General features: G+C 49.7%; 1 protein-coding gene across 3 annotated transcripts in view; it reads left to right on the top strand.

Annotated features, from left to right (window-relative positions):
* The window catches only part of LOC138447910 (breast cancer anti-estrogen resistance protein 3 homolog), a 350,104-nt gene that overhangs the window by 196,509 nt on the left and 136,447 nt on the right, over positions 1-17,148 (top strand). For all 3 annotated transcript variants that reach the window (XM_069604426.1, XM_069604428.1, XM_069604427.1), the window contains exon 5: positions 847-1,460. In XM_069604426.1, the coding sequence (XP_069460527.1) occupies positions 847-1,460 (614 nt within the window). The remainder of the gene's footprint in view (positions 1-846; positions 1,461-17,148) is intronic.

Below are 17,148 nucleotides of genomic sequence, written 5' to 3'. Positions count from 1 at the left end.
TCGCCTTCTTCTGTGTCTTTCCCTATGCCCTTTGCTGTCCTATATCTTGCCCTACATCTCGCCTTCTTCTGTGTATTTCCCTATGCCCTTTGCTGTCCTATATCTTGCCCTACATCTCGCCTTCTTCTGTGTCTTTCCCTATGTCCTTTGCTGTCCTATATCTTGCCCTACATCTCGCCTTCTCCTGTGTCTTTCCCTATGCCCTTTGCTGTCCTATATCTTGCCCTACATCTCGCCTTCTCCTGTGTCTTTCCCTATGCCCTTTGCTGTCCTATATCTTGCCCTACATCTCGCCTTCTCCTGTGTCTTTCCCTATGCCCTTTGCTGTCCTATATCTTGCCCTACATCTCGCCTTCTCCTGTGTCTTTCCCTATGCCCTTTGCTGTCCTATATCTTGCCCTACATCTCGCCTTCTCCTGTGTCTTTCCCCTACATCTCGCCTTCTCCTGTGTCTTTCCCCTACATCTCGCCTTCGCCTGTGTCTTTCCCTATGCCCTTTGCTGTCCTATATCTTGCCCTACATCTCGCCTTCGCCTGTGTCTTTCCCTATGCCCTTTGCTGTCCTATATCTTGCCCTACATCTCGCCTTCGCCTGTGTCTTTCCCTATGCCCTTTGCTGTCCTATATCTTGCCCTACATCTCGCCTTCTCCTGTGTCTTTCCCTATGCCCTTTGCTGTCCTATGTCTTTCTATATCTCTGCCCTGTGCCTTATGATTCTCCACTTCTTCTCTTGGCGCGTGTCGTCCCCTACCTAGTGCCCCCCGACCCCCCAGTTCGCCATTGCCCTCCCCACTTCTGCCTGCACATGCTTTCCTTGCATATAACGCTCCTCTCTTCTCTTACAGGTACTTCGGAGCCCACCTTCAGCCCTACAGACCGAAGTGGCCCGCCACCCTCCCCCCTCTTCCGGACTGGCAGTGACCCGGTCCTGAGGGCCAATGCCACCAGCCAAAGCAGCAAGAGCGACTCCACAGATGGCGTGTCCCAGTGGGGGTCTGACGGGCAGCTTCACTCCAAGGCCCCCCCAAAGCCCATCCGGGCCCCGTCGTTACTGTTGCCTGATCCCCCGCAGGATGAGGGCATGGAAGCAACCTACAGTGAACTGGTGCCGCGTGCCCCAGCTGCCCCCCGCAGCCATGTGGACCGCTTGCTGGCGGAGGAGAAGTGGAAGGCCCGTGCCCGTGCCACAGAGACCACCTTCGGCTTCTTGGACTCAGTGGCCTTGCCACCCCCGCTGTCCCCCTGTGTAGAGGAGGAGACTCCACAGGCCGAGGCTGAGACCTTTGTACGGCCTGAGATCCAGAACACATCTTCCTTCCATCCAAAGAACTTTCAGTCACTGCTGCTAGTGCCAGACAACAAGCCCCTGGATGCGGGCGCCCTGAAGCGCCTGAAGGCGCTATTCTTGGAGAGCGACTCTCGGACCACTGCTCTGCACATGCTGCAAGTCGACTGCCAGGTGAGGAGGTTCCTGGGGGTATGTGAGGGAGACTGTAGCTACCTGCTGGGTGTATGCCAGGAGGAACCATGTCAGGTGTGGGGCCCAGAGGCCCCCCAATGCACCTGGCAAGTCACATTCCTGGTGAGTGCCCCCCAAGAGAGTCATGGCGTGTGCTCTACTCTTGTGAACTTTGTGGAGCTTGAAGGTGGAGAAGAGCTGCGTGGGTCGTGCATCCTGCCTTGCACGGTGCAGTGACCCTCGAGCCGTACACATAGATGGATGGAAAGCATGCACTGCCCAGTACCACCCTCCTAATCTGAACTTTCATAGTTATGTGGGGTTCAACCAGTGTTGCCAGGTCAGAATGAGAAAATAAGCTGAATGCCCCTTCAAAACAAGCCCAAAACAAGCTGACTCCCATATGGATAAGCTGAAAAAACAAGCACATACCTAAAATGCAGCGGATAAGTCACAAAAGTCCGATTCGTCACACTAAATTATAAACATACAGAAAGGACATAGACAAGTGTGTTACAACAACACAAAAAGACTTTATTTAATCTTGATGTTTTTGGCGCAACCTCATCTCCTCTGTCCTTGGCACATCAAATCTCCGGTCTGTCAATCAACTGGCCCGTCACCTCTCCGGTCCACTGCTCATCTGGTCATCTGGCCCGTCACCTCTCCGGTCCACTGCTCATCTGGTCATCTGGCCCGTCACCTCTCCGGTCCACTGCTCATCTGTATTTTATTTATTTATATAGCGCATCTGGCCCAAGGGCATCCAGGCGCATCACTTAGTAAACAGATTTACAAGAGCCATTTACAAGTAAGATAGAATTTCGATTATAAGGACATCAAATTACAAATGTACAGCAGAAAGCGATGGGCCTGGACATGAGGGAGTTTAGCGAGCAGACTGACTTAAGGGATGCTCTTGGCCAGACAGCCATGCTTTAGCCTGCGTTTTGAACGCTAGGAAGGAGGGTTCCGCTCTGAGGGGGTGAGGTAGTGAATTCCAGAGTTTCGCCACCAGGACTGGGAAACTGCTCCCCCCTGATCTCTGAAGGTTGAAGTGGGGTATAGAGAGGCAGCTGAACTGGGCGCGTCTGAGAGGTCTGTTAGAGTTGTGTGTGGATAGTAAATCTATGGGCCAGGCAGCTGGGCTGGGCGCGTCTGAGAGGTCTGTTAGAGGTGTGTGTGGATAGTAAATCTATGGGCCAGGCAGCTGGGCTGGGCGCGTCTGAGAGGTCTGTTAGAGGTGTGTGTGGATAGTAAATCTATGGGCCAGGCAGCTGGGCTGGGTCCGTCTGAGAGGCCTGTTAGAGGTGTGTGTGGATAGTAAATCTATGGGCCAGGCAGCTGGGCTGGGCCCGTCTGAGAGGTCTGTTAGAGGTGTGTGTGGATAGTAAATCTATGGGCCAGGCAGCTGGGCTGGGTCCGTCTGAGAGGCCTGTTAGAGGTGTGTGTGGATAGTAAATCTATGGGCCAGGCAGCTGGGCTGGCCCCGTCTGAGAGGTCTGTTAGAGGTGTGTGTGGATAGTAAATCTATGGGCCAGGCAGCTGGGCTGGGCTCGTCTGAGAGGTCTGAGTCTGCTGTTGGAGATGTGTTGGCTCCTAGGGATGTTTAAAGCAGCTCTGATAGCATTGTTTTGAATAATCTGTAACCTATTGAGGTGGCATTGGTTAGTACCAAGATAGAGCGTGTTGCAATAGTCAATTTTAGACAGTACCAGAGTCCCGGCCAATGTGGTGCAGTTGGCTGGTGATAAGAAAGGGCGGCAGGCTGTAATGAGCTTGCACGTATACGCTACAGTGGAGGATACTTTGTTGGTTTGCCTAGAGAGGGAGAGGGTGGAGTCGATGTAAATGCCTAGGGTTTTGGTGTCCTTTGTAACATTGATGATGTTGCCATCAATGATGAAGGATTTGAACACGGGGTCAAGTGTGTTAAGTCTTTGATGGGTGCCTAAAATGAGAAGCTCTGTTTTATCATCATTGAGACAGAGTTTGTGTTGCGCCATCCATGCTTGGATGACTTGGTAGATGGAATTAACGGCAAGTGTGTCGGCTATATGGTCACCAGTGATATCGATGAGTATCTGGGTGTCATCCGCATAGTTCATGTAGGTGACACCCAGATAATCCAGGATATCGAAAAGTGTCTTCGTAAACACATTATAGAGTGTGGGTGAAACGCACGATCCTTGTGGTACCCCACAGGTGACCGGGGAGGGCTCTGCGGCTGCTGATGGGGAGAAGACCCTCATAGACCTGTTGTCCAGGAATGAGGTAATCCAAGCTGTAGCTTTGTCAGAGAGGTGGGACGTTAATTTGAGGTGTTGACAGAGGATTTGGTGATTTACTAGGTCGAACGCCACAGATAAATCAAGTAGGAGTAGGAGGGCAAGTTTACCCTTATCTTTAATGTCCTCAATCTGTGTTTTAAGATCAGTCAGGGCAGTTTCCGTTCCGTGATGCGGAAGGAACCCTGATTGTCAAAGTTCCAGGAGTTTGTTGGTTTCCAAGTAATCTTGGATCTGCAGATATGCAGCTGGATCAAGTATTTTTAGCAAGAATGGCACTGTAGCGATGGGCCTGTAGTTGGTGGGAATGTTAGCATCCAAAGAGGGTTTTTTGAGAAGCAGGATGACTTAGGCGTCCTTTAGATTGTCGGGGACAATCCCAGAGCTGAATGAAGAGTTTATGAATGTGGTAATGAAGGGCACTAGATTATGGAAGGCCTTCTTGATAATGGGGGCAGGGCATATGTAGCCTTGGCAATTAGTAGGTTTAAGGCTGTTAATGATATTGTCTACTTCAGTGATGGTGAGAGGCGAGAAGCTAAATGGTTCCTGAGGGTAGAGGTTGGTATTAGTTCTGGGTTGATGGGACTTGTCTTGTGAGTCGATCTGCAGGCTAGTTTTTTTATTGTTAATTTTGATTTGGAGAGTAGCTATTTTACCAAGGAGCGCCTTCTGAATATGGGCGCGCCAGATGCTGTCTTTAGTACAAGTGTCGGGAGAGAGCCCGGGGATTCCAGTTCTTTTAGTATTGTGAATAACTCCTTAGTATTTGATTTGGCTTGTTCGATGCGCTTGTTATAGATGTCTTTTTTCGCTTGAAGTATAGCCTCTTTGTAGTTCAGCGTGGCTCGCTTTGTTCATTTTGGTGAGGTTACCTTTCCAGCGTGCCTCAAGGTTCCGTTTTTGTTTGCAAAGGATACTCAGCTGAGGTGTAAACCAGGAGTTGAGGTGCGCCCGCTGTTTCGATTTTCTAGATTTGATAGGGGCAATGAGGTATAGATCTTTTGACAGGGTCTGATTGAACATGTCTACCAGGGCAGTTGGGTCAGTGCATACAGAGGCGTGTTCATTGAGGGCTGGAAGGATTAGTGGGAGTCGTTTTAGACAGGTTATGTCTCTGTCTCTCTTGTTTCCGGTGGATATAGCAGGAGCGATGTCAGGAGTGGTACTGCTAATTTTGGTAGCGATAGTAAAGGTGATTAGATGGTGGTCTGTCCAGGCGCAGGGTTGATTGGAATCAACATTGATTTCGCAGTTAAGACCTGAAATCCAATCGAGGATTCTGCCCTTGGAATGTGTTGGCTCATCGATATGTTGCATAAAGCCTAGGTTGGATAGTAAGTTATTGATATCGTGGGCTGAGGCATCATTAGGGTCTCGAAGACCAAGATTGAAGTCGCCTAGCACGAGATTTCATTTTGGTATTTGCAGCAAGGATATGAGATAGGTCTTCAGCAAGGAGGCCTATAGATTAGATGGAGTGTGATAGTCTGACTAGGGGCTAAGGCTAATTTGAATGTAAGTATTTCCGCTGACGTGATTTGTTGTGCAGTGGAGATACAGAGATTAATAGAATTTTTATGAATGAAGGCAATGCCACCTCCTTTGGTCTGACTGGTATTGCGATCGCTTCTAATGATGGTATAACCTGTGGGGATAGGTAGAGACAGGAGTGGTCCAGAAGCAGAGTGGAGCCAGGTTTCAGTAATGGCAATGAGGTCAAGATCATGTGTAAGGATGAGTTCAGCCATATCAAGTGCGTGTGCAGTCAGTGATCTGGCATTGATCAGAGCCCCCTTGATCAGGGTCATAGGAGCGGGTGGCGTGCTTGTGTCAAGATTGGTGTTCGTAGTTAGTGAAGGTGGTGAGGTGACGTAGGCTGTTACGGTAGGAGGAGGTGGGCTGGAGTGCCAGATAGTATTTGTGTGGTGGTGGGAGGCATGCGGGAGTCTGGAGCCAAGTCTGAGGTTCCTCAAAGGTGCAGTGCTTGGTTGGTTGGGTGTAGGTTTGGTGGCAAAGTGTTCCAGCCACAGGGCTGGTGAATTGAGGTATAGGTTAGTAGAGAGTGTAGAATGAGTCGGAGCAGAAATGAGGTGTGGCTGCATGTTGTTGTGTAAGGTGCTCCTCGAGCTTTGTCTAAATGTGTTGGGAAGCGCGCTGAGCCTTAGCTGGGAGGCACGGGTGGGCAAGGTTTGTAAGAGGGACCTGGTGTGTGGTGAAGTTGCAGGTGTGGCGTAACTGTGGAATGATAGTGCCACTGTCAGTACAGTTAAGTCGAGGAGGAGGCGTAATGCAAGATGATGAGTGGCGGCGTGGGGTGTGTGTGGACAAAGCATAATGGCAGTGCCAACAGAGTCTGAGCAAGGTTGAGGGGGTCACAGGGACAGTGTGCCAATTACAGCTGTAACGACTGACCCGGGCGTCAAGCAAGTCAGATTGAGTGGGAGAGTATGAGGTACGATAGTGAGGTAAGCGAGGCCGTATCAGTGTCAGTAGGAGAGGAGCATGAGGAGTAAGAAGCAAGTAACTAGGCAGTAGAGCTACTCATTGAAAAACGCGCTGCCGTGCACTTGAGGAGTGCGTACTTGCGGCACTTCAGTTCAGTAAGTGATCATTACGGCAGTTCAGCGGTGTCCGGGGTGAGTGATATGAAAGTAATGCCTACTAGTGTTGGGGTGAGACATGGGAAATGAGGGCGGTGCAGTACGGATATTAGCGACAGATCATGGGCAAATCACAGGCACGTGGCAGTGCAGGTTAAGGCCAGTCACAGGCATACAACAATGCAGATTGGGCAAATCACAGGCACGTGGCAGTGCAGGTTAAGGCCAGTCACAGGCATATAAGAATGCAGATCGGGCAAATCACAGGCAAGTGGCAGTGTAGGGTAAGGCCAGTCACAGGTATATAAGAATGCAGACTGGGCAAATGACAGGCAAGTGGCAGTGCAGGTTAAGGCCAGTCACAGGCATATAACAATGCAGATTGGGCAAATGACAGGCAAGTGGCAGTTCAGGTTAAGGCCAGTCACAGGCATATAACAATGCAGATTGGGCAAATGACAGGCAAGTGGCAGTGCAGGTTAAGGCCAGTCACAGGCATATAACAATGCAGATCGGGCAAATGACAGGCAAGCGGCAGTGTAGGGTAAGGCCAGTCACAGGCATATAACAAAGTAGCAGTGCAGGTTAAGGCCAATCATGAGGGATACGGGCGGATTGGCAGTGAATCACCTTACGGGTCACCGGAGCCAGAGGCGGTGGTATGGGCATAGAGTGTCTCAGCGCGGATGGGGTTTGCCACCGCGAGTTGTACCAGAGGCTCAGCAAGAGAAAGGGATGAGTGTAGGTAGCATAGTATAGGAGTATAGGTAGTGGGGTGCAGTCGTGACTGCAAGGAAGTTTCTGGGGTAATGATAGAACAGCGCGAGGGGTCAGGGATGAGGGCTCACGGTCACAGGACCTTGTGAAGGGTCTTCTGGCCCGTCACCTCTCTGGCCCGCCGCTGATCTAGTAAATATGTCCGGGGAAGTGTAACAGACCATCATCTGCTTCCTGCTCCATGTTCTTTTCCTCTCCAGTCGTGTAGATATGCTGATTAAAACGTTTCAGCATTTCTGTGCTTGGCGTAAAATTCAAACAGCAAATTGCTAGTCTTCGCGGCCCAAAACCAACGTTCAGAATGCTGCTGAGTGTTTGCTGTCCACCTGTGAGAACACTGGCTCAACGTCTGCATGCCTTAGTGGCATTGCTGGTAATGCCAGGGCAAACAAGGCCAGTCCTTTGAAGCACCGCTCCGCACTGGCATCTGTAACATTGAAAGCTTCCACCCAGAACTCAGTCGCCTGCCCTGGAAAGATACCGCTCGATACTGGTTGTCCAACAACCCCACATCTCCTCTGAACAGCTTCAGCGTGGATATATCCGAGAGGGCGGGTTTTGCCTGCGACAGCATCACAGATGGTGAGAACGCGGCAATGGACTTCCACACAGCAACATTTTGGGGAGTTTTTCGCAGCCTCAAAAAGAAATTCTCTGCATTTCCCTTTCACACTCAGCTCCTGCTCTTTAGAAATTACATTGCGCCTCATTACACGGAATGCGGTAAGGACACCGGTACCGGTAAGGGCACCGGTACCAGTAAACCCTTACCGCTTTATTACGAGGTCCCGTTGTGGACAGCAGCGCAACATCGAGTATTATCCCCGCCCTCGACCGGATGCTGTCAGCGTACGGGATTCCCAAAGTCATAAAGTCAGACAACGGCCCCACCTTCATAAGCCACGAGTTTCAAAAGTTTGCACGATACATGGGATTCCAACACCAAAGGATAACACCCCGATGGCCTCAGGCAAATGGCATGGTCGAAAGATTCATGACCAACATCAAGAGAACACTACAAATTGCCCATATCCAAAACAAACCCTTCGAGCAGACTCTCAATCAACTGCTCAGGGAGTATCGTCACACGCCACACAGCACCACCGGCATATGCCCGGCAGACCTGCTATTCCGGAGGCCGATCACCACAAGGCTACCATAGGACCCAAGACCCAAGGGTGTGACAAGCCTTGAACGAGAAGCAAGAGTCAACGACGAGAGGAACAAGGCGCAAATGAAGGAAGCAACAGACAAAAAGAGAAGGGCGAGAGAAAATCCCATGCAGCCAGGCGATGAGGTATGGGTCAGACAACCCAAGCATAGGAAGGAAGAAGCGACGTTCGCACCCGACCCCCTCATCATCACTCATAAGAAAGGAACAATGGTCACAGCACAAAGAAGCGACTGCACGTCCATAACCTGAAATAGTTCACAGTTCAAGCGGGTAAGGCCCCATCATGGAGAGCGGTGGGAATGGGACAGAGACAGTGACGGAAATGGCCTTTCAGAGGAACCATACCAAGGAGACGCCGAGGAGTCGGAGACAGAAAAGGACAGTGCAACCCCTGCCAGAGACTGCTCGACACCGTGCGGGGTGAGACGCCCTCAGAGGAGTCGCATCAAGCCGCTCCGCCTGATAGAAGAAATGGGGTAAGGAGATAGGAGCACCCCTCATGTTAAAAAGGGGGGAGATGTCAGCCCGCCCGCATCGTTATGTGGGGGCCGGCCGCCGTTGCGGCCGCAACGTAAGGACGTCCCGGACGTGATGTCAGGGGAAGGGGAGGGGCGGGGGGGAAGTTCGGCAGTTGCCGCCGCAGTTAAATAAAGGAAGGTTCTACACACTCCCGGCTCCCGCGTGTCATTGCCGCAAGGCCCGCGCGCGCGCTGCGCAATACGCCGGCCCAGGCCCGACACAGTTTTCCTGTGCTTCTCTGTATTTTTGTGCTGCATCAGGTCAACATGGTGTGCACGGACTTCCGACTTGTAGAATCGGCACGCTGCTTTTGTTTGGCCACCCTGGACGGGCCGGATACAGTCCTTTAAATCTGCGCTCTTCTGCCAGTCTTTGCAGTATTGCTTTCCGTATTTTCCCAGAGACAGTCCGGCCATCCTAATTGAAGAACATGTGTGTAAAAGGAGTCCAGTCAAGACAATACACAGGCAAAATGTACTGTAACCTTTCCTTCACACCACCCAGAAAAACAACATGCATGTTATCACTACCCTCCACTCCCTCCATTTGAAACAGAAGTAATGGAATGGGGTTTCCTCTGATTTTCGCTACCTCAATGTCAAAGCTGGAAAAGCAGCACACGCTCCACATGTACAAGAAGAGAATTAATGCGGTCTAAATCACTTAACGGCTCTCTAAAAGAATGCAGCATGTGCGGGTCATTGGATCAGTTCCTTCAGCATGTGGATAGTAGTTTTGATCAATCTTACAGAATTTGCATCACATTTATCAACCCTCCCACCCCTTCCTGGGCACTATTCAAACAGTCCGTCACACAAGGAATGAGTTGCCATTTGCATAGGTGGGCCACCGAGAGACCACGAATATGGCATAGGATGCAGTGTATACAACCAACAAAGAACACAAGAGGCTGAAGGGGGTTTGGAGGCAACCTAAGCCAAAAGGGCAATGACAAGGAGACACCTATAAAGAATATTTATTCAGCAACACTGGTAAAGCTTTTATCCCCACAGTGAAGTGACTCATCACCAGTGCCGTGGAAGTGGTTTAAAGCTGAATTGATACATTTGGAAAAGAAGCAGCATGAAAGAAATAGCGCCGTTGCAAACATGTCCTGGGCTTCCCGGCACGCACTGTGGGACCAAACAGGTGGCCCGTACAGAATGTGAACCTGTGCACTTTCAGACTTGAGAGAGCGATTGAGAGAGAAGACAGAAGAGAAAGACAGAAAGAGGGGAGAAGATAGAGTGGCAAAGGGTGTGTGAAGAGAGGCAGGGAGGAGAGAGCAAGAGAACGGCGAGAGAAAGAGAGTGGTAAAAAGCAGACCAACAACATGACTTACCTTACCTCAGATACTGAATGGGGCGCGCGGGTCGCGACTTACGGTCAGGCTGCAGGCTGGATCCTCTAGGGACTGACGGTGATGAGCAGCAGCAAAACAAAGGTGAAGCTGGCTCTGGCTCACTCGAGACAGCAGGCAAGTGGCTGCTGTCTACAGTGCCTGGTACTGACATTGGGGTGTTTCTAAGCGCTGCTCTTAGTTGCCGCCAGGGGGAACGGAAGTGTTCACAACAATGAGCGACTAAATGACACGATAAGCGGACAAAACCCGCGACAAGCGACCTGTAAAAAAAACCAAGCGACTTGCTTCAAAATCAAGCCCAAAGTTGCTCATTATATGCGGACCTGGCAAATCTGGGTTCCACCTGCATTGTGTCATTGTTTGATGGTGTTCAGCTGGCTAGCCAATGGCTGCTGCCGTTTCTTCAACAGTGACTAGCTACTGATAATGCATCCGCCATCTTGCAATCACTCCGCCTTAGGAAGAAAGATTTTTATTTTTGCAGCTTTCTCATCTACGTCAAGGACCCTGCATCACCCCCTCCCCCATGGCCAAAGCATATGGGCTGTTTGTTGAACGGGCATGAATTTTGGGTCTGTGAGGAGCCAGGAATGAAACGTGGACACAGAGAGCTCATAGTGCTTGTTACAGACTTTTATTGAAACAGTGAAGTTGTTTGAAAGTGCCTCGTTGTCCCTAATCTAGGAGGGTATTTCCCCAACCTCAACCAAATCTAAGGGTCGGTCAAGATGTCGAAAGCAAAAATGTCCTGTCTCCGAAACCCTATGTTAGCCCTTGCATTCTAAAACTAACTCTAAGGTGTAAAGGGGCATTGGGGCTCATTATGACACTGGTGGTAGCCAGCACGGCTGCCGCGCTATCATTTATTTTCCGGCACCCAGGAATGGACAATTATGGGGTCATTATGGCCCTGCTGGATCTGGTAATCGCCTATTCCTGGACACCGAAAAAAAGATGCTCCCCATTCCCATTGGGCCCCATTCGGCCCCATGGGGAGGTCAGATGCACTGGTACCATTTATAACGGTGCCGGTGCAGCCGACATGCTGTGCTCGTGGTTGCCTTTCTGCCCATCAGGTCCGACCTGGTGGGCAGAAAGGCACCCGCAAGCACAATTTGTAGTTTGCCGGTCTGGGGACTACGGTACCAGAAAGCTTACCAGTATCGTAGTTCCCGGACCGGCAAACTTATAATGAGGCCCATTGTCTTTTGTTCAAAAAGTTGCTCAAATGTTAAAGTTCAACAAGAAGATTCCAGTAATCATTGGTCACAGTTCCAAAGGGGACGACTCCCTTCCCCAGGATTTGCTTCACCAAAACAAAACGTTCAAAGAAATAACCACGTTCTTTGTAGCTCAAGAGGATAATTCGCTCCCAGGGGAATTACTCCCTTCCCCCGGATTCCACATTCAATACAATTCCATCCTTAAGGGTATGAGTCTTCCTTATGATTCTCCTTCCAAGAGAACACAACTTGGGTGCGAGTCCCAGACCCGCAAAACACCTGGCATACTCCCCTGCCAGGTTATCTTTGACAATTATTTATGGGTGTGAATCCCAGATCCGCTCTTCACCTGGTACACTCTCCTGCTAGTTTCTCTACTCATTTAGCACAAGGGTGCATGGGTCTTCCCCTAGTTAATTTATGGCGAAGTACTGTGACGATGAAGCTGACACTGATTCCAATGAGAATTTCTTGTTCCCCCCACACTTGGCAACCCATTCACTCTTTCAGGGTCTCTTTGCCTCAGCTTTGGCATCCCGCTTTCCCCACTGGGCTCACCAACAACTTCTGCATTCTCTCAAGCATCTTGACTTCGTTCTGGTACTCACCTCTGTCTTTGTGTGTCTCAAGCGGCTTTCCCCAGTCAGTATCACGGAGCGTTCTCACTCCCCGCATTGGTACAAAACCCATCCTGGCTTCCAGTTCCCGCTGCGACTTCCTTTTTCTTCAGGGCGCTTCTCTGATTAACCAGCACCTCTGAGCCAAGCAGCCGGTCAGCAGTTCACCTCTTCATTCTTCTCCCATTATCAGAGCTCTGCAGTAACGGCCTCCGTTTCCGCCTGCTTCTTGGTCTATCCGACCGGCATGGAGTGCTGGAATTGGCTCCCTCTCTCGCCGCCTTCACTCGCCTTCCTTCGGGGTTCACTTCTAGGTTAGGACAGCATCTGCTGTGCACTGCATGCCGTGGCTCTCGCCAGTTTCCAAGCTGATGCTTGGAACAGGAACATTTTACTTTCCTTCTCTGGGTGTTTACATGCCTCGGCACTGGCTTTTATCTTGCAACCACTAGAGCATGGCATTGACTTTCCACTCCAGTAATCATCATCACTCCGGGCCCTCTTCCTCGTCTCAGTGTTTTCATAAGCTAGAATGTAACAGAGTTCTTCCTCGTCTCACCCTTCTCCTTGCCTGTGACAAAAGAGGGCTTAGAGTTACAGGACAGGTCTACCCTAAGCTGATTATCAGCACCGTCATAAACAATAGACTTGGTAGAATGACTGAAAGCTGTGTACAGTTGTACCCCTAGGATGTTCTAGAGTAAACGTACAATATGCCATGGAGGCTTCTGGAATTACGAAGGGGTGGTCAGGGTCTAAGGGAAACGATGGATACCATGTTTTGCCTGATGATGTCGTGTCACTCCCCTGAGGATCACCTCCCCCCATGTAATCCTCCGTCAAATAGTCACCCCCAGGGTCAGGGTCCGGTAGCAGCTGCCGTTCGTGACTTCGTGGGGAGAGCCCATCCCCGGGAACGGGGGGATGACATCATCAGACTCATCACAGGTCTTTTTAAACCTCATTCCCTGACTTACCTTGCATCATTTCGAGGGCATTGGTCCATGCTTGTGTCTCTAATGCAGGGGCTCCCTGTACCCTATTTAAGTCTATGGCAGCACTACTACCTCCCTTCACGAGAGTAGTGCAAAGAGAGATTAACACTTTATTCGGACATTGCATCCATTAGCACAGCTCAAAATTACATTAACCACAAGCTATAAAACAGCCTCCACGAATGAAGAGAACTAAAAAAATACATCACGCAAAACTAAACTCCTGTGCTCTGTAATACATGTATCACTTTAAAAGATTCCTTAATAACATCGGCTGCGTCAGATAAAGGAAATGCCTTCATTGCTATTCATAAAGGAACCCATCGCCCCTGAACATGTTCTTATATTATTTCTAATAAAATGTTTCCTTAAATTGGTTATAAACCTACACACCATTAGAAAATGTATCTTTCATGTCCTGCGTGGAGGGCAGAGGCAGCCTTTAATGGGCTTCCAGTCCGCGTTAAGGCAGGCGTAAGCGTAGCTCGAGTTGTGAGCCGTTAATAGTTGTGTCCGCCCGACAGGCAGGGCAGGGCATAAGCCATGCACACTTTGGACTTCGACTGGGGTACGGATGGCTTTCACAATTTTGCATTGGGAGATCTGCACTGCTTGCGCAGCCAATCTCCTGAAGTAAAATGAAGAAGAGAAAAAAACAAGATGGCCGCCATATGGCAATGGAGTGCAATGATCCGGTCCCGCCGTTAAGTAGAGGGGGTGCGATGGGGAAGCAGGACATTTTGAGGCCACTTGATTGACTGAGTGCCCTTCACGGGTGCGAATGGACAAAATCCCCCTAACATTCTAAACCGCAGGGACAAATCTTCCCTAATCTCAAACAAGGGTCTCTTGCTCGCAAAGGTAACACATTGGTTCGGGCCATTAGCAATACTCTACGGCTCTCATGAACATGTAATTTGACTATTGCTGGGCGAGTTTCGGGTGCATTGAGGCAAGTTCATATTGTAATGAAGGCAACTCGACTATGCGTTCCTAAAAGATCTCACTTCCACCTCAGCGCCCTGTCATCCTCAGTCCTCAATCTCCAGCAAATCATCGTCACTGTCCTTAAGATATGGCGGCTAAACCCTCTCACAGCAGCCGGAAATTAAAGTTCCTGGCGGAGACTTAGAAAGAAAATCCAAGAACTGCTGCTCAACTAAAAGGGAGATGTGCCCCAAGCCTAATTCAAATCGCGTGGCGTTTGCAGGGGTTCTCGCAGGCACGCCCACATTCCTACGTAGGCCCATATTTTGCAATTTTACTAGGGAACTACATGGGGAGGAGACAGTGCTTGCCTATCGTTGACAGTGCTTACTTATCCTTGACAGTGCTTACTTATCGTTGACAGTGCTTACTTATCGTTGACAGTGCTTACTTATCGTTGACAGTGCTTACTTATCATTGCTGTGATACTTCTAGCCCATTCTCAGCTCTCCTACATTCTCTATGCTTCCGCAAGCCTATGTTACCTTTTTTAGCCAAGTCTCAGGTTTTGTAGTCCTATACTAGGTTGCCCATGTTATCTCCCTTAAGTCTAACTAAGCTCTCCTATGCTCTGCTTAGTCTCTTGGTCTTTTTTCACTTCTCTTGCTCTTTCTTTGCTTTCATATTTGTCTTGTGGTTCTCCCAAGCCTGTTGTTGGCCTCTCTCCCAAGCATTTGCCAACTCTCATAGACCATTGGCCACTTTCCTGAACCAGTCTCTGCTCTCATGGGACTGTTTCTGGTCTCCTACTTCTATGTCAGTGCCTCTTCTACTAGACCAGTCTTGACAATCATAGTACCATGTAGTACCATGTCTGCTTTCTGAGACATGTCTTCTGCCTATCTGGGGTCTCTTCTGCCTATCCTAGCTCTCTTCTGCATATGCTGGTCATGTCTGCTCTACTAGACCTGCCTTTTCTCTCATATTCCTGTGTCTCCTCAACTAGACCTATCTTGACTCTCTTGTGCCTGTGTCTGCTCTATTAGACACGGCTTGTCTCCCATGGCTTTGGTCTGCTCTAGTAGACCTGTCTTGTCTCTCCTATGCCTATGTCAGCTCTAGTAGACATGGCATGCCTCTAGTATGCCTGTGTCTGCTCTAGTAGACCAGTCTTGACTTTCCTATGCCTGTGTCTGCTCTAGTAGACCAGTCTTGACTCTCCTATGCCTGTGTCTGCTCTAGTAGACCCATCTTGACTCTCCTATGACTGTGTCAGCTCTAGTAGACCTGTCTTGACTCTACTGGTGTGTGTCTGCTCTAGTAGACCTATCTTGACTCTCCTATGCCTCTGTCCGCTCTACTGGACCTATCTTGACTCTCCTATGCCTGTGTCTGCTCTGGTAGACACGTCTTGACTCTCCTATGCCCATGTCTGCTCTACTAGACCTATCTTGACTCTCCGTCACTGCTCTACTAGACATATCTTGACTCTCCTGGCTCTTGTGTGCTCTAGTAGAGGTGTCTTGACTCTCCTGGCTCGTGTCTTCTCTGGTAGACCTGTCATGACTCTGATATGCCCGTGTCTGCTATAGTAGACCTGTCTTGACTCTTCTATGCCTGTGTCTGCTCTAGTAGACCTGTATTGACTCTCCTATGCCTATGCCTGCTCTACTAGACCTATCTTGACTCTCCTGTGTCAGCTCTAGTAGACATGTCTTGACTCTCCTAGCTCTTGCCTGCTCTGGTAGACCTGTGTTGTCTCTCCTATACCTGTGTCTGCTCTTCTAGACCTATCTTGACTCTCTTCAGTCTGCTCTAGTAGACCTTTCTTGACTCTCCTATAACTGTGTCTATTCTAGTAGACATATCTTGACTCTCCTATGCCCGTGTCTACTCTAGTAGACCTGTCTTGACCCTCCTGGCTTGTGTCTGCTCTGGAAGACCTGTGTTGTCTCTCTTATGCATGTGTCCACTCTAGTAGACATATCTCAACTCTCCTATGCCTTGTGTCTGCTTTGTTAGACTCTACTGTTACTCCTATGCTTGTGTCTGCTCTACTACACCTGTCTTGACTCTCTTCAGTCTGCTCTAGTAGACCGGTCTTGACTCTCCTATACCTGTGTCTATTCTAGTAGACCTGTCATGACTCTCCTATGCCTGTGTATGCTCTACTAGTCCTATCTGGACTCTCTTTTCCCGGTGTTGGCTCTACTAGAGCTGTCTTCCTTCTTCTGTGTCTGTGTAGTGACTCTCCTATGCCCATGACTGCTCTACTAGACATGCTTGTGCCTATCCTGGCTCTCTTCTGCATATCCTGTCACTTCTCCACATATCATGGCTCGTGCCTGCTCTGCTAGTCCCATCTTCACTCTTCTATCCCGGCTTCTGATCAACCTTACCTGTCTTGACTCTCTTCTGCCTGTGTCTGTTCTACTAGAGCCGTCTTGGCTCTCCTGTGCCTGTGTTGGGTCTACTTGACATGTATCCACTATTCTTAGCCTGCGTCTGATCTATTTGTCCTCTATTGACTCTCCTGCGCCTGTGTCTCTTCTACTAGACCCATCTTGGGTCTCCTCTGCCGGTGTCTGTGTTGTCCATCCTCACTCTTCTATGCCTGTGTCTGCTCTGCTAGACCTGTCCTCACTCTTCTATGCCTGCGTCTGATCTACTAGACCTTTCCTCACTCTTCTATGCCTGTGTCTGCTCTGCTAGACCTGTCCTCACTCTTCTATGCCTGCATCTGCTCTACTAGACCTTTCCTCACTCTTCTATGCCTGTGTCTGCTCTACTAGACCTGTCCTCACTCTTCGATGCCTGCATCTGATCTACTTGACCTGCATTGAATCACCAATGCCTGTATCTTCTCTGCTAGACCCATGACTTTTCTATGCCTTTGTCTGCTCTACTAGACCTGTCCTCACTCTTCTATGCCTGCGTCTGCTCTACTAGACCTGTCCTCACTCTTCGATGCCTGCATCTGATCTACTTGACCTGCATTGAATCACCAATGCCTGTATCTTCTCTGCTAGACCCGTGACTCTTCTATGCCTGTGTCTGCCCTACTAGACCTGTCCTCACTCTTCGATGCCTGCATCTGATCTACTTGACCTGTATTGAATCTCCAATGCCTGCATCTTCTCTGCTAGACCTGTGACTTTCCTATGCCTGTGTCGGATCTACTAGATGCTTCCTGACTCTCTGA

This window comes from Ambystoma mexicanum, chromosome 3q (assembly GCF_040938575.1).
Source record: "Ambystoma mexicanum isolate Mex_15411 chromosome 3q, UKY_AmexF1_1, whole genome shotgun sequence".
Lineage (NCBI taxonomy): Eukaryota > Metazoa > Chordata > Amphibia > Caudata > Ambystomatidae > Ambystoma > Ambystoma mexicanum.
The sequence above is the reverse complement of the archived record's forward strand: the minus strand, read 5'-3'. Positions and strand labels throughout refer to the sequence as shown.